Source organism: Cervus elaphus, chromosome 4 (assembly GCF_910594005.1).
Source record: "Cervus elaphus chromosome 4, mCerEla1.1, whole genome shotgun sequence".
Taxonomy (NCBI): Eukaryota; Metazoa; Chordata; class Mammalia; order Artiodactyla; family Cervidae; genus Cervus; species Cervus elaphus.
In genome coordinates this window covers 50737975-50761955 of record NC_057818.1, presented here as the reverse complement: position 1 = coordinate 50761955, position 23981 = coordinate 50737975, and the positions used below count along the sequence as shown (strand labels likewise).

Sequence of the window (23981 nt, the reverse complement as noted above, 5' to 3'; positions counted from 1 at the left end):
TCCTCCTGCTGCTTGGGAACCTCTGGCCTTCTTGCCTGTTACCCTCTCAGGCATAGGTTCAATCCCTGGCTGGGGAACTAAGAGGGGCCAAACAAATAAAAAATAGGCTAAATAACCAACAAAGACCTTATGTATAACACAGCGAACTCTGCTCATGTTCTGTAATTATCTAAATGGGAAAAGAATTTGAAAAATAGATAACATGTACATGAATGACTTTACTATACACCTGAAACTAACACTGTTAATCAACTATTGTTTAGTCACTTAGTCAACTCTGTGAACCCAAGGACTGTAGCTCACCAGGCTCCTCTGTCCATGGGATTCTCCAGGCAAGAATACTGGAGTGGGTTGCCATTTCCTCCTCCAGGGAATCTTCCCAACCCAGGGATCAAATGTACCATCTCCTGCCCTGGCAGGCAGGTTTTTTTTTTTTTCTTTAACCACTGAGCTACCTGGGAATACTCCAGTATAAAATAAAAAGTAAAAAAATAAAAATCCAAGGCATGCAGCAGCATCACAAAAATGTTATCGCCTGGGGTTGTGATGAGGTGCCAGTGAGGTGCCATGTGCCCTGGGGGGCCCTGTGGCTGCTGGGCGTGACACTGGCAGTAATGACAGCTCTAAAGATAGGGTTGGGCAGATTCCCTCAAGTGCCCAGCTCAGTCACCCCCTCGGAATTGGCAAGCTCCCATGACAGCTTTCCCCCCTGCCAAAGTTATTGCTCATAGATACTGCTGAAAATACAACACAGTGTTTAGGTCTGTGGGTTGCAGAGTTAGGACACTTGAACCCCACAGTCTGGACAAGTTTCTTGTCTGGTGGAAGTGAGGGCACTGACTGGTACACGGTGGGATCCAGAAACCTGGACTCGGATCATCTGGTTGGACCCAGAGGAAACAGACGACCTTGAACCCCCGAGTTCCTGGAAGCCTTCCCTAACAATGTGGGGAGACCACCTGCGATCCTACACTTGAAAACCCAGCCATGACCTCCCCTGGGGCAAATGCCTTGAAAGGGAGATCAGCTTTTCTTGACACTTATCACGAGCGCCCCCTGCTGTCACTAGACCGCAAGTGCCGCAGGTCAAGCCTCAGCGAGCTCCAGGGAGCAGGTGCTCACCGCGCCCCAGAAGGGAACAGCTCTTACACGGAAGGGCAAGACCTGCAGACAGGCGTACAGTCAACACTCAAGAAGCCGCACGGGAGTGGATTCTCGGATGTTAGGCCAGGGAGAGCGGACCTCACACCGCACGGAGCGAAGCTCACTGATAGAAGGGCACTTACTGGAGACTCTGGATATAATGAGTTAGCTAGTGCAGCTGGTGTTGGCCTGACAGTTTTCTTGGTTGGCTGACTGGAACTTGGGTGACCTACGGTGACTAAGGTGAGAAACCTGAACTGCCCAGGCATAAACTGGAGAGGGAGATCCAAAGACCTGGGGAGGCAGAAATGCAGGCTGGGGTCCACATTCTACCAGAAGGCACCTACCTCTTTAGTCACTCGACATCTGACCTCACCTGTTCCAGTCGCTGGATGGTTTCTCTCCTCACTGGAATGTCTGCAGACTAAGGCATACAGCAACCCAAACTCTCCGCCCTGCCCCTGGTCTGTGCTCTGGGAGTAGCTAGATGAGCCAAGAGTCGGGGGGCTAGACAGCCCCCCTGCCCAGCCTGGGGGTAAAAAGGCTTGCAGACCCCTTCCAGGGGCTCTCAGAGCCCTGCCCCAGCCCACTCTGGCTTTTACTCCATCAATAGTCCCCACCTCCTCCACACTCTCTTCCTCCATCTGGCCTCATGGGCTCCATTACTCAAACTGCTGTTGCTGACAGACAGGGTTCCTGCAGCGATTTGGACAGTTCCCAACAAGCAGGGGGGTCGGGCCAAGCTCACCTGCGGGGAAGGGGGGGTTCCCTCACTCTCACCCCAGGCTCCAGGAGGTCTTAGATGAGCCAGCCCCACCGGCCTGCCTCCCCAGACAGCTGGAGCAGCCCCAACAGCAGAGGCCCCTGGAGGGCAGGGCCATAAACACAGGCAGACACCCTCTGGTCCCAAGGGGGCCGGATGTGAGTGTTCCTGGAGTCACCGTGCAGCTGTAGGCAGGGCCGGCCCAGGGCTGGAGAGAGGGACCAGGAGGGACGGACTGCAGCCCTGCCAGGCATCCAAGGGAATGGAGGGGGTGCGGGGGTCAGCCCAGCTCCAGGGCTCCCGGTGCCCCCACTCGTCACCCTTCACTGCCCCTGGCTTGGCTCCCCCTCTGCCCACTCCCTCCCCAGCTCCTCCCCAGCTCCCTCTCGGCCTCCCCCTGGCTCTGGCTGTTCGCCCACTCCCGGCTCTCTGCTTCCAACCCGAGTACCTCCACCTGCCCCTCCACATTCTCTCCCCACCCCTTCCCCCCGGGGCTCCCCTTATCTCCTGCGGCTCCACCTCTAGCCTCTCCTCTTGGCCTCCCTGAGCCTCTCTCTCCTCCTGCCCTGCCCCTGTGGTCTCCCCAGCTCTCTGCTTCCTCGGCCAATGTCTTCTCCTCACTAGTCCCCTTCCCCCCTGACTCCTGGCAACACCCTCCGCTCTGGCAAGGCCCCCTGCCCTCTCAGCACATTCACCGCCCGCCTCCACCCCTGGCCAGGCCCAACCCCTGGCCTCAGGCTTGGCCACTTTAGGGCTCTGCCTCTCCCTGGGTCACTCTGACACTTCCCAGCCCCGGCTCAGCGGCCCTCAGCCTCACCCTCCCTGGGACTCTCTCTGAGGCCCCGGTCCTCCCCTCCCGGGCCTGCCGGCTCCCCTGCACCTTTCCCGGTCTCACCAGAAAACCAGCCCCGACACGCCCCAGCCCCATCCCTCAGGCCTGCCTCTCGCCCTCCCCCGCCCCGCTTCTCCCTCAGCCCCGCCCCAGCCCCTCCCGGCCCCTGGGGCCCTCCCCGCCCGAGGACCGGCTGGGCTGGGCTGGAGAACAACACGGGCACCTCCGGACGGAGGCAGAGGGAGGCGGCGGAGAGAGCCGGACCCAGGCCCAGGGCGCTGGAGTTGGCCGGAGCTGGCCGCAGAGGTGAGGAGGAGGGAGCAGTGCCTGGGGTGGGGGCTGTGGGGCGAGGACGTGATCCCTGTGATCCTGACTCCTGGTGAGGAGGGGAAGGGTGGGGCAGGAACGAGGAGCCCCTGGTCTCTAGGAGGGTGGGGATGGGGACGGGGAAGACAGAAGGGGTCTGAGTGGCTGAGTGGAAAGAGCCAGGAGCTGGAATGGCAGTGGGGCGGGGGTTCGCCGGTCCGGGAAGACGGGCTTCGGGTGGTCGGTGGAGGGCCGGGTCAGGTTCTGGACCGCAGAAACCTCACCGGAGCGGCCCGGCCCCAAAGGCCCCTGTGTCTCTTCAGCCGCTCCCACAGCCGCCCCTCCCCGGGCCAGGTCATGCGCTGCCACAAGTGCCTTCTCTGCCTGTCAGCCCTGCTCACACTCCTGGGCCTTAAAGTGTACATCGAGTGGATGTCCGAGCCCCACCTGGGCAAGGCCTACCCAGGACCCCGCAGCAGCCCGCCAGGCTCCACGCCAGCCAGCGCCGAGCCCACCCTGCCAGCCAACCTCTCAGCCCGTCTGGGCCAGACTGGCCCGCTGCCCTCGGCTTACTGGAACCAGCAGCAGTGGCGTCTGGGGACCCTGCCCGGAGTGAACAGCACAGAGGCAGGGGACTGTGGCGCTTGGGGGGCTGCCGCTGCGGCCGAGATCCCTGACTTCACTTCCTACCCCGAGGACCTCCGCCGCTTCCTGCTGTGGGCTGCCTGCCGAAGCTTCCCACAGTGGCTGCCCGCAGGTGGCGGAGGCCAGGTGACCGGCTGCGGGGATCCCGGTGACGTCCCCTTCCTGCTGTTGGCTGTCAAGTCGGAACCAGGGCGCTTTGCGGAACGACAGGCTGTGAGGCAGACGTGGGGCGGGTCGGCCCCTGGGATCCGGCTGCTCTTCCTCCTGGGGTCCCCAGTGGGCCAGGCGGGGCCGGACCTCAGCACCCTGGTGTCCTGGGAGAGCCGCCGCTACAGTGACCTGCTGCTCTGGGACTTCCTCGACGTCCCCTTCAACCAGACACTCAAGGACTTGATGCTGCTGGCCTGGCTTGGCCGCCACTGCCCTGGTGTGAGCTTTGTCCTGCAGGCCCAGGACGACGCCTTCGTGCACACCCCTGCTCTGCTGGACCACCTGCGGGGCCTGTCGCCTGCCCGGGCCCGGGGCCTCTACCTGGGTGAGGTCTTCACCCAGGCCAAGCCCCTCCGGAAGCCCGGAGAACCCTTCTACGTGCCCGGGTCCTTCTTCGAGGGCAGCTACCCAGCCTACGCCAGCGGGGGTGGCTACGTGATCTCGGGGCGCTTGGCACCCTGGCTGCTGCAGGCGGCGGCCCGCGTGGCCCCCTTCCCCTTTGGCGACGTCTACACTGGTCTGTGCTTCCAAGCCCTGGGCCTGGCCCCCAGGACTCACAAAGGCTTCCTCACGGCCTGGCCGGCAGACCGCACTGCTGACCCCTGTGCCTTCCGAGACCTGCTGCTTGTGCGGCCCCTCAGCCCTCAGGACAGCATCCGGCTCTGGAAACAGCTGCAGGACCCTGGGCTCCAGTGCTGAGCCCCGGAGGCGGAGGGGCGGGCAGGGCAGCCCCTGAGGGGTGAGGAAGGCGGTCCTGGAATGGAGGCTGCCCCTCCTGGGCCTCGTCTTTTTGTTTTTGAAACAAAATACGTGCGCTCTGCATTCTGAGACCTAGAGTCATCTCTCTTGTCTATCGGAACCTGGGGTAGTGTACAGAGCAAGGCTCGGCTGCCCCCACCCTGGGCGAGGTCCGCTCTAATGGCCGAGCCGTCATGCTGGACACCAGCTCTGACCCGTTCTTCAGGAGACCTGAGGTCATCTCTGGAGGACCCCACCCCCATGCCATTCACTGAAGCTGACCCTCCAGCTTATGAAAGTCTCTGGAGGAAGACAACAGCTCAACAGCCGTGGCTTTACTCATCTCCAGTGGAGGAGCTAGGGGAGTCCCAAGCCAGCCATGCTGGCCTCGCTCCACTGTCCCCACTCCAGGAAACAGAAACCAGAGGTGGCAGGGAGCCAAACACAGAGACAGAGTTTATTCACTGCGTGCTGACCTCTCATCCTGAGTCAAGCTCCACAGGCTAACCGGCCACGTCCAGCCCCAGAGGTGCCCTCGCCCAGCCCCTGGGAGAAGCCCATGTAACTCAGGGCGGAGAGGAGGCTGACCAAGGACCCCCCCAGTGTAACAGCCTAGCGGAGCAGGAGATACCTCAAGTACTGCCTGGCTCCTGTGTGTGCTGGAGGCAGCTGCTGAGGAAGCTGGCACCCTGCCAGTCCCGTCTGCCCCTCAAACTGGGGCTGCCTCTTGGGGTATTTGAGGCACTACCCTAAGGTCTGTGGGGCCTCATTTGGGGCGAGTGGCCTCACTTCTCAAAGTGGTCCAGCGGGTAGTGTTCGCCATAGGTCTGGAGATGACGTGCCAGAGACTCCTGCTGCTTGCGGAGCTGGGCAGGCATCTCCTGATACACATCCGAGAAGATCAAGTTGGGGTTGGGCTTCAGCTTCCGCTCAGCCTGCTCAAAGGCTTCCATTACCTGGGAGACAAGGGGCGGTGGGCAGGCAGCCGATCCCTCACCCAGGAACCTACCTCTTCCTGTGGGACCCCCCTGAGCCTCAAGTTCCCACGCAGATGATGGAAATAATCATCATAACAGTGGTGACAGCTAACATCACCAACCCCAGCCTCTCCATCCTTAGTGTAACCCGGCGCTGTACTGAGAGTACAGAATCATCTCGGCCGCTTAGCGGCCTTAAGAAGCAGGTAACTCGGGTGAGGAAAGCAAGGCAAAGAAAAAAACATGTCCATGATGACATGGTCGGGGCAGAGTCAGGAAGCACGTGCTGGCCAACACCAGGGTCCGCCCTGCCCACTGGGCTGCAATGTCCCTGGCATTTGATGACCAGGGCCGAGGAGGGCAGTGCACGGACTCTAGTGGACACCTAAACTGCATGTGGAGTAAGTGCAAGGCCTCAGACAAGCTTCTGAGGCAGGTACCCAGTATTCCTCTTCAGAGGTGAAAGAGCTGGGGACAGACACCTGCTGGGACATGGCCAAGGTGCCCATGCCTGGGCATTGTGACATCAGGGCGATCCCCAAGACTCCGTTCAATGGTACCCCCCCACCCCACCCCCAGCTGGGCTTCCCCGGTGGCTCAGTGGAAAAGAATCCTCCTGCCAGTACAGGAGATGTGGGTTCTATCCCTGGTTGGGAAGATCCCCTGGAGTAGGAAATCGCAATATCCCCTGGAGAGGAAATAACCCAGTATTCCTGCGAGGGAAATCCCATGGACGGAGGAGCCTGGTGGGCTACAGTCCATGGGGTCACAAAAGAGTCGGTTGCGACTGAGCAACTAAACGAGAACGAACAACCCCCCCAGCCTCTCCGTTCGTGCAGCGTTCCTTATGAAGCATCAGACGGGAACATGGCCCCTGGGGTGGTTTCCAACTGGGGCAGGGAAGCCCTGCCTTACCTTCTTGCGGGACTGCTTCCTCCAGGCCTTCTCCTGCTCGTCGTCCCACCAGCCGCGGCTCTGCAGGTAATGCCGCAGCCGGGAGATGGGGTGGTCCTGCTTGTCCCAGTAGTTGACCTCGTCCACCGAGCGGTACGCCGAGCTGTCGTCACTGGTGCTGTGGTGCCCAATCCTACACGGGGAGGGGAGGCCCAGGTCAGGCTGCGGCCCGCAGGCGAGGGTCAGGAGGGCAGGGCTAGACTAGGAACAAAGGAGTGGGAACGGAATAAAGGCCAGAAGAGGCCAGACGGTTCGGGCAATGGGGTCGTGCAGTGGGGACAGTGACCTATGTGGGGGAGGAGTCGGGGACAGGCTGTCACGGTTGGGGGATGATGGGGGGCAGCCAGCCGGTACCTGTAGGTCATGGCCTCAATGAGGAAGGGTTGGTTCTCCGCCACGGCCCGCCGCCGGGCCTCCTTGGTGGCGTTGTACACGGCAAACACATCATTGCCGTCCACGCGGATGGACAGGATGCCGTACCCGGGGCCTCGAGCCGCTGTGGGGACAGAGAGGCCGGCCTGGCCCCAGGGCTCTGTCGAGACCTGAGCCAGGAGGGGAGGGGAGGGGCAGGCACCCAGCAGGGCCCTCACCGATGCCATCCCCGCGGTACTGCTCCGAGGTGGGCGTGGAGATGGCGTAGCCATTGTTCCGGCAGAAGAAGATGATGGGGCACTCGAGGGTGGCGGCGAAGTTGAAGCCGGCGTGGGCATCCCCCTCACTGGCCGCCCCCTCTCCGAAGTAACAGATGACCACTCTGTTGGCGTTGGCCCGCTTTGCCGCGTAGGCCGCCCCAACCGCTGCAGAAGCAGAGACATGCGCATCTCATCAGCACTCACACCCGTTCCTGACCCGGGCCTCTGGGGCTCAGGCTGGCAGTCGCCAGGCTCTGAGGGGAAGAAAACACCTGAGCCCCAGAGAAGCTGCCCCGCCCGGTCCCCTCCCCTCATCTGATGGCAGCTCCATCCTTCCAACCACTCAGGCCAAAACCTTCAGCGTCTTTCAGTCCTGTCATTCCCGCACCTGCTCCACCTCCAAATGGGAGTTAAAGTTTGACCTCTTCCTCAGCTTGCCCTGGTGGTCCCAGCCCCGCCTCCCCCCTGCGCCTGAGCAGCCTCCCCACCCTGTTACCCCCCCCGGCCAGGCTGACGGGACTCGCTCCTCCTCCCCCAGCCAGTGTGCTCAAAAGTCAAGAGCCCGTATCACACCTGGGCTGTTTTCCTGGTAGGCCTTATGACCCCTGACATACTCCACGTGTTATCTGCTCTGAATGCTGTCCATCTCCCCCACCAGGGTCAGCACCAGGAGGCCTCAGGGTTTTGCTGCCTCTGTTCACTGCTCCTAGAACAGAGCCCAGCACACCGCATGGACTCCAGATATATCCAACTGACTGACTAAACCGCTCACCCAAACAGAAGGTGAGGGCCTGACCCCACCTTATGGAAATTCTATGGAATGGAGATCAGTGAAAATGCTACCTCCACCGAGAAGGCTGCCCTGTCCACCTCTCACCTCAGACATAAACCGCCCTTGTTCTCAGATATCTAAAACTTACTAGGGGCGAACGTGCCTGGGACTCTGCTAAACCCTGCACACATCAGCTCAAGTGTCTGCCCTGGAGCAGACTGACCTTGTCTTTGCACTCTGTGGCTGCAGGCCTGGCCCCAGGCGGGTCTGCTTCACAAGCGGTCATCTTTAATAGAAGTCACACCGGCTACGCTAAGCATCGTGCGCTTCCAGAATCAGCTTTGGGGGAGTCAGACTCCGAGGACAGAGGAAGACCAGGGTGGGGGTAGAGAACCTGGGCTCTAGAGCCACCTGGTCCACAACACGAGAGCCAACTCTTCTTGCAACCTGCCAGTGACCTTTAGCGAGGAACCTGGCACACAGTTCCACACGGCTGGCTGTGCCGGTGAACAGACACGAGGCGAGCACCAGCATGGGAAACAAAGTGTGGCTGTGCCTGCCGAACGCCACCAGAGCCCTCCCACGAGGGTCCCAGAAAGAGAGATCTTGTAAGTCTAGTGCCCAGACCAGCGCTCGGTCCTGGCGCCCACCAGGAGGCCCCGGTGGAGGAGGTGAGGGCCCGAGCGGGGAACGTTGTCAGTCTGCGTGTGCCGGGCCTAGGCGCGCGTTCTCACCCTGGGGGATCTGCGTGGCCAGTGGAGAGGAGATGGTGACGAAGTGGCGCTCCCTGCAGCCGTAGTGGACGGGCATCTGGCGCCCCTTGCCCAGGTCACTCGCGTTGCTGTAGCACTGGGCCATGAACAGCTCCAGGGGGTAGTCCCGGTACATGAGCACACCTGGAGCGGGAGGAGGCAGGGCTACTCTGGTGGCTGGTATGGGGGGCAGGCCAACCCCTGAAGGACACCCCCTCACCCACCGCCAGGCCCCGTCCCCCTGCTGGTACAGCAAGGGAGCCAGACTAGAGCGGCGAAGGCGCATTCGGATGCTCACAGGGACGGTGCGCAGAGCTGAAAGGCCTGGCTCAACAGGGAGGCTGTTGTTCGGACCCACTGACCTCTGCTCACGAAGGCCACATGGTTTCGTTTTTCAAAAGGAGAAATTCAGCTTGCCTGTTCTTTTTCTTTTGAGAAGCCACTTGATTTTTAAGTGTTCCTCTAATTCATTTACTTAAAAAAAAAAAAAATCATACGTACCAAACAAACGTATGGGTCATGTTCATGACTCCTGGACTAAGGGAGGAAACATTCAAATCTGTTCTCAGCAGTAAAACCCGTGGTGGACACCTACCTCATCATCAAAAGCCACAAGCGCACACCTCTCTGACCTGGGCTTCACACTACCCAGCTGGCAGGGCTGGCGGGGGCCCCATGCAGCCCCTCCAGTGCAAGGCTGGCAGAGGCCTCCACCCCACTGTGATGGGAACGGAGACAGGCTCCACGAGAGCCGCCATCCTGAGTGCCCTTGTTCTTCCCACTTCAGAGACGGGAGACACTGAGTCAGCCAGGCAAGCAGCTGCCCAGTCAGGACGGGCAAGCGGGGTCGGCCTTTCCTCCTGCCCTGCACAGGCGACCCCTGCAGCTGCTGGGACGCAGGGCATTCCAGGACCCAGGGAGGACGGCTCACTCCTGCAGAGGTGGCCTGGGCCCTAACGGCCCCTGTGTGCAGCGCCCAGCTGGTGCCCACGATGCCAGGCCCTGCCTGGAGCCCTCCCCAGAGAGATCCCCTCAGCAGAAACAGCAGGAAGCACTCGGCAAACCTGGCAGGGCCTGGCTTGTGGCCCAGCGCCTGGGGAAATCTAATGATGCTGAACCAGAGTCATTATCACGGGGTGTCTGTCCTCCCGGAGTGTGTGGGGGTGGGGGTCTGGCGCAGCTGAGAGGAGACAGTCTGAGGGGACGGCCATGCCAGCTGGTCCAGGCTCTGGACAGCCAGCCTGGCCAGGCCACACCTCCCAGAAGTGCTGCGCAGGGTGCGAGGCTCCAGCCACAGCATCCTCTCCAACTCTGAGGGCTTATTCTGCACCGTATGCCCTGTGCTGAGGGCTTCGTGTCATCTGCCTGGTGAAGCTGTCTTGGGAGGGGTCCCCGTCCTGCACAGTGAGGACGTGAGATGAGGAAACTGAGGCACGGCGCAGTTAAGCAACCTGCCCAGGATTGTGCAGCACTTAAGAGGAAGGGACAGACGGGGCTCCCCCCGGGCCCCACACCAACAACTCCTCTGGAACCCCCAACTTCAGCTCCCCTCTCCTCCATCTCTCCTAAACGCTCGTCCGTCTTCTTCATTCCTACTCTGTGATTCTTCCATCCTCTCCCTCATTCACTTAGAAGTGGTTAGAACACACTGCCCATCTGCTTCTGCTGGGTGAGTGACCTGGCACCTGGAGAGGCCGGCAGAGCCCTGTACATGTGGATGGGGGTCCCACAGCCCAGCCTGCCCTCACTGCAGGCTCCCAGCAGCCCCACCACGCAGGGGGTCACCGCCCCATCATAATCTCTATCTCTAAGATAAGAAAAATGAGGGTCAGAGAATGGAAGTGACTTGTCCCAAATTTAACATCCGATCACCAGCAGGGCATGGAAAGCTTAGCGGCACAGGCACTTAACTACAGTATCGCCAGGCCTCTCGGAGGGGAAGTACCCCGAGGCTTCCCTGGCATCATGACGCTCACAGAAGGGCACACTGGTAACTAATGTAGGCCTTGCCTTCAGAGCAGGCGGGACTGAGGCTGATCCAGGCCCCAGGCCCACACTCCCTAGGGCCCGGCCAAGGTCAGACGTACCTGCCTCCCGGTACTGGCCAAACACCAGGTCTGTGTCGTCCAGGGCTGCCGCGCTCCCCACGTGCGTCCCCTCCTCGCCGTAGTTGGTCATGTAGAAGGATATGCGGCCCTGGGGGTAGAGGGGGGCCCAGGCCCCAGGTTCAGTGAGGCTGGGCAACGACAGACAAGTATCCAAATGCTGACTGACTGCTGACTCTGTGATTCAGCAGATGCTTCCTGAAGGCCGGCTCTGGGCCAGGCCACGCTGGCAGGCCTGCCTCCATGGAAGAAGTGCCAGGTTGGTCAGAGCCAGGGTGATGGAAGCTGAAGGTGTACCCACTCCACCATGGAGAGGCATCACAGAGCAAGGCCTAAGGTGAGCAAACGTTGGGATGGTGGAGGTTTCCAGGGAGCTGACAACAAAGGCCGGGAGGCCAGAAGGCCTGGGATGTAAAGTGTGGCAGGGAGCAGGGGGAGGCAAGGTTGGAGAGAGAGGCACCTCCTAGCTGGATACACCAGTGCCCAAGGTGACTCCCCCTTCCTGAACCCCTCAATCCCAGAGCCTGGAAAAGCAGGCTCCCAGCCTCCCTTATAGTCAGAAGTGGCCACAGGACACAGTTCTAGCCAGACAAGTGGAAATCTGCTTTTGCTTTCTTGATAAAAGAGATGACTGCATCGTTGCCATCCATTTCCCCTACTTCGCACAGAGACATGAAGCCTCGACCTGTGGCAGCCATCTTGTGAACATGAGGCAACAACTACAGGAAGAAAGTCAAGCTGCCCACGATGATGAAGCAGAAACGTAGGAAGTCTGGATTCCTGACTGTGGTACTGAGCAGAACGGATTTCTAATTAAAGACCTAAGGACAGAGAGAATGAGAGGGGAAGTGATAGCTAGGGGACAGGAGGGGACACGGGTGCACTGCGGGACTCCAGCTTGGGTAAATGGGTGGATGGTGGCACCCATCACTGAGAAATGGCCTAAGGGAGGAAGAGGAGCAAGTCTGGGAGGAAGGTGCTGAGGTCAAGTCCGGACAGGCTGAAATCGGTGAGGGACACCCAGGGTGAGAAGTCAAGCAGAACTGGGGCTAAGAGGTGAAGTCTAGCTGGAGACCTGGGAGCCCCGGCAAAGAGATGGGCAGTAAGCAGGACCACATGGAAGGTAAAACGGACAGCCAGGTCGGCCTCTGCAGGATGCCCTGTTCCCAGTCCTCATGTCCCACAGGCCTAGCCTCCCATCACAATCCGGGAACCGATGAATAATACTTGCTTCCAAGTGGGGAGCATTAAAAGTTAATTGACCGCCGGTGCCAAGCGAGTGGGTGGATGCTGAGTACTTGGCTGGGCTGTCAAGGTTGGCGTGGGGAGGAGCCTGAGAAGGAGGAATCCTGAGGAAACGGGACCTAGGCTAGTAGCAGAGGTCACGGGCTGCCTATCCAGCATTCGATCCCTCTTGTCTTTACTAACAGGTCTCATTATACCACTGGCAGCAACTGCCCAGACTGACAGACTACTTTCTCAGTGTCCCTGGCAGCTGGGAGTGACCAGTGACACGTGTGGTGTTATTTGGTGGGTCTACCTAGAAAGTTCTATAAATGTGGGTGTGGGGAGATAGCTGGGCAGTGCCATGTCCGACCTTCCACCTTCCTTCTACTTCCTGCCTGGAGTAAGACGTGATGGAGGGCTCCAGCAGCCATTTGGTTCCTGAGGGGCCCTAGAGGCTAGAAGCCAGTGCTGGGTGTCCAGCAACATTGTGGTGTACCAGTCCCAACCACCTGTTTCCACGTTTCTTTTATGCAAGAAAAGGAAACTACTAATCTGTTTAAACTATTGCTTTTTGTTAGGATTTGGGGGGTGTTGAGGGAGGGCTGTCTGCTACCTATAGCTGAGCGTCATCCCAGCTAATAAAGGCTGGAACCTGACGGCCAAGCTGATCTTACTGAGGGTTCCCATTGTTGGCCAATGGCAAAGGGACCTGATGTGCGTGTCTCACGGAACTCCCACCCCACCTTGTGGGATGTGTTCTCTTGTTATTTCTACTTTTTTTCTTCAATACACTAAGGGAACTGAGGCAAAGACAAGAAAAACCAACTGCCTAAAGTCACAGTCGTGACTCGGGGCCACGTCATCAGGTTCCAAAGGTCCCGTGTGCACAGTCAACCCAGGGGCAGGAAGGAGCCCATGAACATGAGTGGATGGGAGGCGTGGCCTGGCCCTGAGGCTGTGCAGAGGGGAACAGATGGCTGAGAGCCACAACGGGAGACAGGGCAGACAGGAAGGGCCGGTCTTGATCTTGTGGATGACAGGAGCCACGGGCAGGGTGGAGAACCACACGCAGCACTGCTGTGAGCTGGCTGCCCACATGATCTGCTTGGAACTGTCCTCGGTGGGCCTCGGGCTTCAGTCCACAGTGGGGTCACCTGGGGGCTTGATACAGGTGCAGATTCCCAAGCCCATCCCCACGTCTGACCCAGCAGGGGTGGTGGACGCTGAGGGCCAGCCTGCCCTGCATTCTCCCACTTTTCTAACAGGAACTCCGTGCCCCTGTTCTTAAGTCTCTGCAGCCCAGGAAGGACAGATTCCAGGCATCTGCTCCCACGGTTCCCAGGCAATGGCACACGGTCCCCCGGCCTGGCCAGTCAATCTCATGGGTTGGTTCAAAGAGGGATCTGTCTGTGACCAAAGCCTGGCCAATGAGCATCAGCCCCGGGCCTTCTGCTGGAAAGTTAGGGACCAGACACTCCTTCCACTGCTAAGTAGAGAAGATAGTAACTGCAAGGCTGGTATCCATGACAAATGCCAGTTTCACTGTTTCTCAGGCTATTATGTACGCCACGATCAACCCCCGCAAAATAGCTATAACCCCATAAGGTAGCTAGAGACCAGCCAACTGAAGCACTGGGAGGTTAAGCAACTTTCTCAGGATCACAAAGCTACAGGGTGACAGAATGAGGACTCCGATTGCAGTCCTGCTCCAGAGCCCGCACCCTGAACCCTTTCACTGCCCCCGCTCTGTGAGCCTGGAGCGTCCAGAGACCACCGCGGTTTGAGCATGAGGGAAGCCAAGGCAAGGGAGAATGGAAAAGACACCAGGAGAGAGAAACAGGTTTGGTAACGTTTTTTGGGTCCCTGGGTCCAGCCGTGCCTGAAACAGGGCCTTGTAGACTTGTAGGTATTCGAGTCCACAAGCCCCCTCTCTGCTGACACTGCTGTGCCTCGGTCTCTTGTCTGCTGAAGCTAACACTGCTGACTGTCCCTCCACAGCGCACGACACACAGGCGCTCCAGGAAGCGCCAAGGGTCACCCTGTTCTCAGGACTGTGAGTGTCTGAGAGGAAGGGCCACCCAGTCTTCTCCTGTCTTCCCGTCCCCAGCACAGCTAAGCCCCAGCCCACCAGACAACAGATTTCCTGTGATCCAGTTCAACCTTCTGCCCTGGGGCAGGACCACAAGACAGGGATCTCCATTCCACTCCCGCTTCTTTGGGTGCTGTCTTTTGGCCCAGACACAGGTAGGGTGGGCAGGACCTCAGGTAATCCCAGGCCCCCTCCCCAGCCCATCCCCACGCACCTGCCTCTGGGACTCATAGAGGATGCGGTCCATGGTGTTGAGCAGGGTCATGCTCTTGTAGAATTTGAGCACCTTCTCCTGGGGCAGCTGCAGACAGAGGCACAAACAGACGTGGGCCAGCTGGGGCCAGAGAGGAGATGGGCAAGGGGCTTGGGTGTGGGAGGCACGGGGTCAGGGGGAGGCGGCCTCTTACATGAGGATCCTCGCTGGGGTTGATGATCTGGCCCTGCCGGTCCATGACGCGGTAGATGGGGATCCCAGAGATGACATTGGGCTGGATGAATTCGAGCTTATCTATGAACTCCGCTGAGGCCCCTGGGAACTGCGGCTTGTCATCCAGGGATGAGAAGTGCTGCTGTCGCTGCCACCAGTGGGGGTGCTGGGGATAGAGGATGGAGGGGAACACCCAAGTCAGGAGCAGCAGAGGTTCCCTGTGGTGGCAGGCAGTATTGCTGGTGATGCAGCCGCCAGGCCGTGGTGGACTCTGGAGCCTGACACACAAGGTCTGACTTCCCGCTCCATCACCTTCCCAGTGTGTGACCTCGGGCAGGTTCCTATAACTGCCTTGTGTCTCGGCTCCTCGGCTGTAAAACTGGGGTGAAAATCATAGTATCTATCACACAAGGTTGTTGTAAAGCTTAAATGATCCAATAAAGTGGCAGGTGGCTCAGGAACTGGTAGCTATAATTATCAGAGGCCCAAATTCCTCTCCTGGCATTCAAGGACTCTCAAGGCTGACCGCAACTACCCCCTCCTCTCATCTCCCATGATGACCACACACACACACACACACACACACACACCCAAGTGTGCTCTTCACCGACCCCTCTACCAACAAGACCACTCTAAGCCAGTCTCTCAGCTTAGAGTTTACATCTGGGAGCCCTTAAAAGTCAGCCTGCCTCTGTGTGACCATGGGAATGAGGGTCTCCCTCCTCAAGTCTCCCCTTTCCCACCTGTAACATGGAGAACACCTCATGGAAACGCTGGGAGGCTTAGACAAAAGCACGCGTATAAAACGGTGAGCAGAGTATCTGTACCTATCGTGAAGCTGCAAAGTAATGCTGATCCTCGTTTCCACCACCACATCTCTGCTCTCATCTACACCTGAAGGCCTCCTCCCCCAGCACCTGGCAAAGAGCTCCACACGCTTCACCGCCCTCTCCAGCCCTAACCCCCTCCAGAAGCCCAGACTGACTCATTCAACAAATATTTGAGCACCTGCTTTGTTCCACGGCCTGTGCTGGGCTCTGGGGACCTAAGAGAGGCAAGACACCTGCCCCTGCCGCACAGCAGGGAAGACAGATCCCCAACAAGGAACACCGAGGTGGTGTGTGTTCTTCCAGGAGAGGCTGTGGGGTGACGGCAGAGTGGAGAGGGGACAGTTCCCCTGAGGAAGTGATGTGAGAGCTGGGACCCAAAGGATATCTGGGAGTCAGGGAAGGCGCATTTGAGGCCGGGGTAACAGAACATACGGGAATCCCAAGTGGCTCTAGTGGTAAAGAACCCGCCTGACGATATGGGAGATGTAAGAGACATGGGTTCCATCCCTGGGTTGGGAAGATCCCCTGGAGAAGGGCATGGCAATCCACTCCAGTATTCTTGCCTGTATTCTGCTTCAGATATGCAGATGACACTACCCTACGGCAGAAAGCAAAGAGGAACTGAGCAACCTCTTGATGAAAGTCAAAGAGACTGAAAAAGCTGGCTTAAAACTCAACGTTCAAAAAACGAAGATCCTGACATCCAGTCCCATCACTTCATGGCAAATAAATGGGGAGACACTGAAACAGTTAGACTTTATTTTCTAGGGCTCCAAAATCACTGCAAATGGTGACTGCAGCCATGAAATTAAAAGACACTTGCTCCTTGGAAGAAAAGCTATGACCAACCTAAACAGCATATTAAAAAGCAGAGACATTACTTTGCTGACAAAGGTCCGTCTAGTCAAAGCTATGGTTTTTCCAGTAGTCATATATGGATGTGAAAGTTGGGACTATAAAAACAGCTGAACACTGAAGAACTGATGCTTTTGAACTGTGGTGTTGGAGAAGACTCTTTAGAGTCCCTTGGACTCTCAAGATCCAACCAGTCCATCCTAAAGGAAATCAGTCCTGAATATTCATTGGAAGGACTGATGCTGAAACTGAAACTCCAATACTTTGGCCGCCTGATGTGAAGAACTGACTCACTGGGAAAGACTGAAGGCGGAAGGGGACCACAGAGGATAAGATGGTTGGATGGCATCACCGACTCGATGGACATGAGTTTGAGTAAACTCCGGGAGTTGGTGATGGACGGGGAAGCCTGGTGTGCTGCAGTCCATGGGGTAGCAAAGAGTCGGCCATGACTGAAGTGACTTAGCATGCAGGCAAGGCAGAACAGGCAAAAAGCAGAACGTGAGGAGTGGCATGTATCTGTGGAACTGGGGAGGAGTCCGGTGGGAAACATCGCAACCCCCGGCTCAGAGAAGGCCTGGCAGGGAGAGCCCAGGAGAAGCCCACATGCGCACCAGGAGAATTGATCCCGTTTCTCAGCCCTCCAGTTAGACAGCCCTGAACCATCTCAGTGGCGCAACAGAGCCCCTTCATTAAGCCCAAGCAGGGTACCAGGCTGAAGTCCCTAGACACAACCCTCACTGAGCCCTCAGAGCACGTCCGGGAGGCAGAGCGTACTTACTATTGCCCTTCAGACGAGGAAGCTGAGGCTCAGGGCAGTAATACCACCTCCTATACCAGGCCCCAGAGCTAAACCAGACAAGTCGGGACTGGGCTTCAAACCTGGGCAGGGCTGACAGCCAGACCCCCAAGCCCAGTCTCCCCACCCCAGCTGCCCACTTTCCACACGTCTGCATCTTGACTTCCCACAGGTCCCCAGGGTCCTCTCTCGGCTGGCTAACTGTGGCTTCACTTCCCAGAGGAACGGTGAAGAACGACACCTGGGTTCGTCCTGAGCTGGGTCTCACACGTGGGTGCACAAATGGGTTCCCCACCCTCCCTCCTTTAATTGAGGCAAAGGGGCCAGTGGGGGAATGTGAATGAGTGTGCGTTTCTCTGCATTCGTGGTGGTGAGGAAAGAAAGGAAATTATGCTCCAACGGCAGGGCAGGCCCAGGCCTGACAACAGCAGGGCAGCTGCTCAGCTCTTGCAGACCACCCTCTTGCTTTCAGGGTGCTCACGCAGGCTGGACCCTCCCGACCACCTGGAAATGTCGTCTCCCCCCCCACACACACCATGAGCTCCAGAGGCAGGGAGCATGTCCACGTGGCTTTACAGGGCACACACTTCAACAGAGAATTACTGACCCAATGCATGAATGAGCGGTTAAGTTCACTGGCTTGGAGTCAGACCAACCTGGGTTCCAATTTCTTAGCTCACTGCACAGCCCTCTGCAAAACACGGTGTCTCTGAATTTCTTCATCTGCAAAAAGGCTGCGCAGGATTATAAGTAGTACCTCAGATAAGGTATGCAGAGGGTTCAGCACAGCTGTGGGACCTATTATATGCTCAAAAACTGGTAGAAGGGGGGAAAAAACCAAAATCTAGGAGGAGAAATGATAAAAGAGAAATTGACTGGCATTTGGGAAGATTGGGGAAAAGGGGAGTTGGGAAGGACTGCCTGCGTCTCAGAGCAGATGCTAACTCCAGACAGGGCCCCAGTGGATACTCCAGACTGAGGTGCAGGGGAGACTCCATCTGGGGAGGGGCTCTAGGACACGAGGCCAGGGGCCAGCAGGACCCAGGACAGAGTCACAGGGCTCAGAGCAAACCCCAGCGTCAGGGCACAGCTATCTGCCCCCATAGGCTGCAGGGCTACCGGCAGGGTGCTGTCCCTGGAGCTGGGCCTTGGCAGCGCCCCCACATCCGGGGCCTGTAGAGATGAAGGTGGTACCTACGCCAAGGATACTGTGCTGATTCCATGAGCTCTCAAAGGGCTCTGCATAGTGCCTGGCCCTCAGGAAAGGCTCCATCATGGTGGGGATGGGGGGCACGGTGAATCACGTGCAGAGGATATATGCCTCTCCAACCATGTTCCCTTCTTTTTGGTGCAAGTGGGTTGGTCCTAGTGGAATCCTGCAGAAACTGCATGGATTTACAGGAAGCCTTGAAGCCATGCCTTCTCCCAGCACAGGACCAAGACATGCTCTGGAAGGCCAGGTCTGCCCCACAAGTACTGACGGGGCACAGTTAAGGACAAGGACTCCAAGTCCACCACTGCTTCCGGGATGTGGAATTACAGCTCCCTCAGTTTCCTCATGTGTAAACGGAGGTTGGTGTGCAGATTAAGAACTCCTGTGTGTAGAGGACCTCGTGCCTGGCGTATAAGCAACGCTGGACAAATGTGAGTACCTAACAAGTGTGCCTGATGGCTACTGTGGTCAAACAAGGCGTCAGTGAAAATCTGCTCTAAGTCAGGCCCTGAACTGAGGGCTGGAGACGATGGGGAGAGATGGATGATGGAGACTGAACACAGGAGTTACCATCAGGAGGGGCGATCTCAGAGGAGGCAGGATTGTGAAGGGTCGACACGTCAGGTAGGGTGAGGGCTGGAGAGCTGAGCGGCCCGTGCTTGAATCCTGGCTCTCCAGTCACGTCACAGGGGGCAGGAGACCGCCTCCCTGAACCCACGAAGAATTTCTACTTCACCAGCTGCTGGTGGGCGGGTAAAAAGCACCTGCTATACCTGGAGAAGGAAGCCTTCCACTATCTGTATCACGTGTAAGAGGAAAGAACCTCGGGGAAAAGGAAGAGGGAAGCTGAGGCCTGCAGAACGAGCAGGGGTGAGCCGGGCAAAAACTGGGATGGGGGACCATGTCAGTTCTCTGAAAGGACAAAGGCTGAGGCAAGAGGAGAGACCCTGGCACCGTGGAGACCATCTGGCTGCGGCACGTAAATGACAGCAGTTAAGGACGTGCGTCCGGGCCACACCAGGCCCGCGCTGGGTGATGTCCATGTCCCACTGAACCCGAGGAGGGCACCATGACCACACCGCCGTGAGAGGTGGCCCCAAGGCTCAGAGGGCTTAGGCAACTTGTCCGCGATCCAAGGAGATCGGGAGCAGCAATGTCAGCATATGAAGCCAGGCATCCTGACCACTACAGGGAAGCTGGAGAGGATGGCGGGGTCCAGCCTGGGACAGCTCTGTGGATGGGGCCAGGGAACTGGGTCCTCTGAGGCTAAGATGGCTAAGGTCACCTCAGCCAGAGCTCTCTGGGATCTGAGGCACACTGCCCTCAAAGAGAGCTAAACCCTGGCTCTACTTCCAGCTGAGAATGTCAGCATCCACATTAGTGGCTTCCCTTTTCTGGGGCCAGAGAGGGTTGGGGGCCTGGCTGGGGAGGCCAGGGAAGGGTGGAGACAGGTCAGGCTTTTTCTGGCCTCAGGGACCCGGGGGGTTTAGTAGCACTAAGCTCCTCAAGTCACTGAAGGTATAAAGCATCCTTGCTCTGCATCAGTCAGAGCCACACCAGTGTCCCTGTCCCTGGAGAAAAACAACAGCTCCCGTTTCTTGAGCCTTCATGGAGCGCATGGTGTGGGTGGTGGTGGTGGTTTAGTCACTAAGTCGGGTTTGACTCTTTGCGGCCCCATGGACGGTAGCCCACCAGGCTCCTCTGTCTGTAGGATTTTCCAGGCAAGAATATTGACATTTTCTTCTCCAGGGGATCTTCTCCAACCGAGGACTGAACCCGAGTCTCCTGCTTGGCAGGAGGGTTCTTTTCTGCTGAGCCACCAGGAAAGCCCTAGGTATGTGTCATAAGTGCTTCCCAAGAACCGTTTCCTTTAACCCTCACCATCTCTCTCCGAGGGAGGTACTGCTACTGTCCCTGTTCTACAGATTGAGACTGGTGGTGGGGGAGGGAAAGCTTCTCTGAAGAAATGCCCTGTCTGCCCACACTGGAAAGACCATATCCCTACCCAGGTGGTGGGAGCTCACCCAAGGGAAGGGAAAATGCCAGTGGTGCTGAAGTGCAGGGAGGGGAGGGCACCCCACCTTGCCACCAGCCCCAGGCAGAGGCTGACGATGCACACCCAGTCTGGACTAAGCAGGATGTGGTAAGACCTGAACCGAAGTCCCGCCCCTGCTTCTCCGGGCAGTTCTGGAGTCCAGAGCTCCAAGTTCAGGCCTCACCTCTCGGCACCTCAGTTTCCTCCCCTGTAACAGAATAAAACTACCAGTATGTACCTTGCAGTGTTTTTAACAATGGTATGAGTTGGCCCTGTCAATGATAAAGTGCTTCATTAAGACACCAGCCAAGAGGGAGATGAACTCCTATGGTTTCATGCTGCGATATACTCTGGGCACCAACCACATGGAGATGCTGCACAGGGCCCTGGAGTGCTAGAGCCCTCGACACACTGCCTGAACAGCAGGGTCCGAGAGAGAACATTACTGATAATTCACACAGACCCAGCTTTGAGGTGTTCCCTGACTCCCAGCTGGGCAGGAGGCGCTCTAGTCACCCCACCTGCCAAAGCTCAGAGAAGCGAAGTGACTTGATCGAAATCACACTTGCTTCTTGGGGTGGTGGCTGAGCAAACAACTCAGGACTCCGGGACAACCAAGTTCCCTTCTTCCTCTTCTCCCTGAACAATAAAATGTTTGCTAGAAACAGGATTGAGGGCAGAACCAGCCAAATGCCTCCAGGGCAACAGAGCACAGAGTGAGTAAAGGGGAGTGAAAGGAGAGACAAGCAGGCAGGGGTTGGGGTGGGTGGGTGGAGAATGAGGAGCCTTCCTCCCCACACCACCTGCCCCAACAACCCAACCAGTCCACTACAAACACAACCTCCCAACCTGCCTCCAAGATACAATCTCCTGACTCCACCTTGACTGGCTAAAATTGCATCATCCAATATGGCAGCCACCAACCTCTTCTAGCTATTTAAAGTCATTAAAGTTAAATGAGAACTTCAGTGCTCTGTCATACTAGCCACATTTCAAGGGCTCAGTAGCCATGGGTGGTTAGTGGCCACTGAACTGAACAACGTGGATATCATCACAAAAAGTCAGCCCACCAGGTTCCTCTGTCCATGGGATTCTCCAGGCAAGAATACTGGAGTGGGTTGCCATTCTCTTCTCCAGGGGATCTGCCTGAACCAGGGATCGAACCTGTGTCTCCTGCATTGGCAGGCAGCTTCTTTACCATCTGAGTCATAGGGAAGGTGCTACTGGACACACCAGGCCCCAGATCTTTGAGTAAATGCTACTACTCCTTCTTCTTCCCTCAAAAAAAAAAAAAATTTTTTTTTCAAGCTTAAGAAAAACAAGTGAGATAATTTAAAGTGGAGAAGAAGAAACAGGGACTCTCAAAATACACAGAGACTTCCCTGGTGGTCCAGTGGCTGATTCCCAATCTTAGCCACGTTTCCAAAGCAGGGGGCCCAGGTTCGATCCCCGGTCAAGGAACTAGCTCCCTCGTTCTGCTAGGAAGACCCAGTATAGCCAAATAAATAATGAAAGACCACCCCCTCTGCTTCCCTCCCCGCCAACAAATGACCTCACTAAAAAAAAAAAAAAAGGAGGGAAGGCAAGAGGGAAGACTAGCAAGGAGACTGAGCCAGAAATGAGGCGGATTTAACCAGCCATGAGTGATCTTCCCTCCTCGCACCCAGTCAAGCTCACCCTCACTCCACAGGCTCAACCAATGGGCTCCAGGGATGGAGCTGTGGAGGATTTGACTGCTCAAATCAAAACCAAACCCCCACAGAGATCAGCCCAAAGGCAGGGACTCTCCCACCTCCTTCTTGCTCCAGTAACCTTTCTGAAATTACCTGCTTCAAGTGACTTCCCTTCTCAGGTCTTCCCACACATTATTCACAGCCCATCCTCCTCCCATTTCTCCCTCTAGCAAGAGCTTCTTCCCAGATTCCATCTTCCCTTCCTAATGGCTTGGTGATCAGATGGTCAGACCCAACCCCCCAAGATCTGGATAGAATTCCCGCCAAGGCCTTCACCAATCCAGGCCTTTCCCAGGTCACCTCCCTTCTTCCCCCCGACCCCCCATCTCCGAGGTCAGTTTTTGTCCCTTCCCTCCAACCTCACTTTAAACAGTGGCTAACACTTCCAATTGCCCTCATCATATGCCAGATCCAGTTCTTAGCACTTTACATATCTAATTCTCACAACAACTCTACGAGGTGACCATTGTTAGCATTTTACAGAGAGGAAAATCAGGTCCAGAGAAGAGTAGTCCCTTGACCACAGCTACAGAGCTAGAAAGTGGTAGATTACAGAACACAGCCTCACATGATTTAGCATGAGTCAGTCTTCTTAACCACTACGCTCTTATATGCAAAATCTCAGTTCACAGCTTTTCTCAGCCCCCTTCCTCTCTCCCTCTAAATAGTGTTTCCCATCTACATTTCTGCTGTGCGAGTCTGCCATTAGTAGCATTAGTCTAAAGGGAGTCTGCTCCTTTTGACAAGAAACAAGGCATTTCTCCACTGTTTCTAAGAAATATGGACTAAGTGCTCTGCCAGAACCTCTCCCCTCATTAGTTCAGTAAATACTCACTGATCACCTCCTCCTTAGAGTGACCAAAACCGACAAGGCCCTTGGCTATCGTTCTATATCGGAGGCACAGGATCCACGGCTTTTTATAAGTATTTTATCTTTACTTATTTGGCTGCACTGGGTCTTAGTTGTGGCATGCAGGATTTTTAGTTGCGGCATGCGAACTCTTTAACTGCCGGCATGTGGGACTAAGTTCCCTGATCAGGGATGAAACCCAGGCCCCCTGCATTGGAAGAGCGGAGTCTCAGTCACTGGACCACCAGGGATGTCCCAGAACGACTATTTTTTTTTTTTTTACGCAGTTTTTTTAAAAATCAGAATTGGAGCAAAGAAACATGGGGCACCATAAAAGCCCCTGAAAGGGCAACTGATGTCTCTCTCCTCCTCCTTGAAAGTGGACACTTTATTGAGAAGAAAGCCCTTCCCTTACAAACACAATTTTCTCCAGCTCCTGAGGAGAGAGATCACACCCTTCTCCCGTGTTCTCCAAGCGGCCTCCCCTGGGGATGGGCGGCAATTAAGAAACTCCCTCGCTCTCTCCAAGTTTTCTCCCTCCCTAAGGGTCACAAAGGAGCTGCCTGGCTTTTCTTCTCCTAAGGAAGTGTAAGTTATTCCCTTGCATGTCCTGTCCAAGTGGTTCTCCCAGCCCTCGTCCTTTCTCTAACAGCCCTTCCTTCACTTCCTACAGGGACCTAAGGGGACCCCCCCCCTCACTCTGAAGGCATAAACATTCCGATACCTCCTTGGAGAAAACTCTCAGGTGCCCCAGGTACTCACAGATCTAGCCAGCCCACGAGCCCCAAGCAGCCGCAGGAGCGGGAGGCCGGCCCGTCCCAAGCCTCGACTTGCTCCCCAAACTCTCGCCGCCGCAGCCGCCACCACCATCTTGGCTGACTATCTCTCGGAGATCCGCCCCCTCTCCTCGGCGAGACCGAGGCTGCCCCTTCATAAGCCTGACTCAAATGCCAGCAACACCCTGCCACGAAACCATACGCTACTAGTTCTGCAGCCTCTAGGACACACATATAGGTGCATAAGGCCACCTAACTTCCCCAAAATTACTCTGACTGCCTCACGTTAGTTATTTCTGTAACAGGCAAAGAAGAGGA

General features: G+C 56.9%; 2 protein-coding genes across 13 annotated transcripts; one reads left to right on the top strand and one right to left on the bottom strand.

Annotated features, from left to right (window-relative positions):
* The first annotated feature begins 968 nt into the window (after positions 1-968).
* On the top strand, positions 969-12393 carry B3GNT8 (UDP-GlcNAc:betaGal beta-1,3-N-acetylglucosaminyltransferase 8). 12 transcript variants are annotated; one of them, XR_006340575.1, is made up of 5 exons: positions 969-1386; positions 2881-3044; positions 11021-11166; positions 11498-11618; positions 12260-12393. XR_006340575.1 is itself a non-coding variant. In XM_043899258.1 (3 exons), exon 3 carries the CDS (start codon positions 3402-3404, stop codon positions 4596-4598), a length of 1197 nt encoding a protein of 398 aa, XP_043755193.1. In that variant the 5' UTR covers positions 969-1386; positions 2881-3044; positions 3368-3401; the 3' UTR covers positions 4599-4727. The 12 variants fall into 12 exon arrangements, 2 of the variants coding, with proteins under 2 accessions (XP_043755193.1, XP_043755192.1); XR_006340576.1 differs by lacking the exon at positions 12260-12393 and adding an exon at positions 7859-7983 and having other exon boundaries at positions 11498-11639; XR_006340573.1 differs by lacking the exon at positions 12260-12393 and adding an exon at positions 7859-7983 and having other exon boundaries at positions 11018-11166; positions 11498-11639.
* Positions 5075-23810, bottom strand: BCKDHA (branched chain keto acid dehydrogenase E1 subunit alpha). The gene is made up of 9 exons (XM_043899256.1): positions 23650-23810; positions 14553-14738; positions 14360-14446; positions 10812-10920; positions 8707-8868; positions 7159-7365; positions 6923-7064; positions 6530-6701; positions 5075-5593 (listed from the first exon to the last, which is right to left on the bottom strand). The coding sequence occupies exons 1-9, from the start codon at positions 23755-23757 to the stop codon at positions 5423-5425; spliced, it is 1344 nt and encodes a 447-aa protein (XP_043755191.1). The 5' UTR covers positions 23758-23810; the 3' UTR covers positions 5075-5422.
* Positions 23811-23981: the final 171 nt, after the last annotated feature.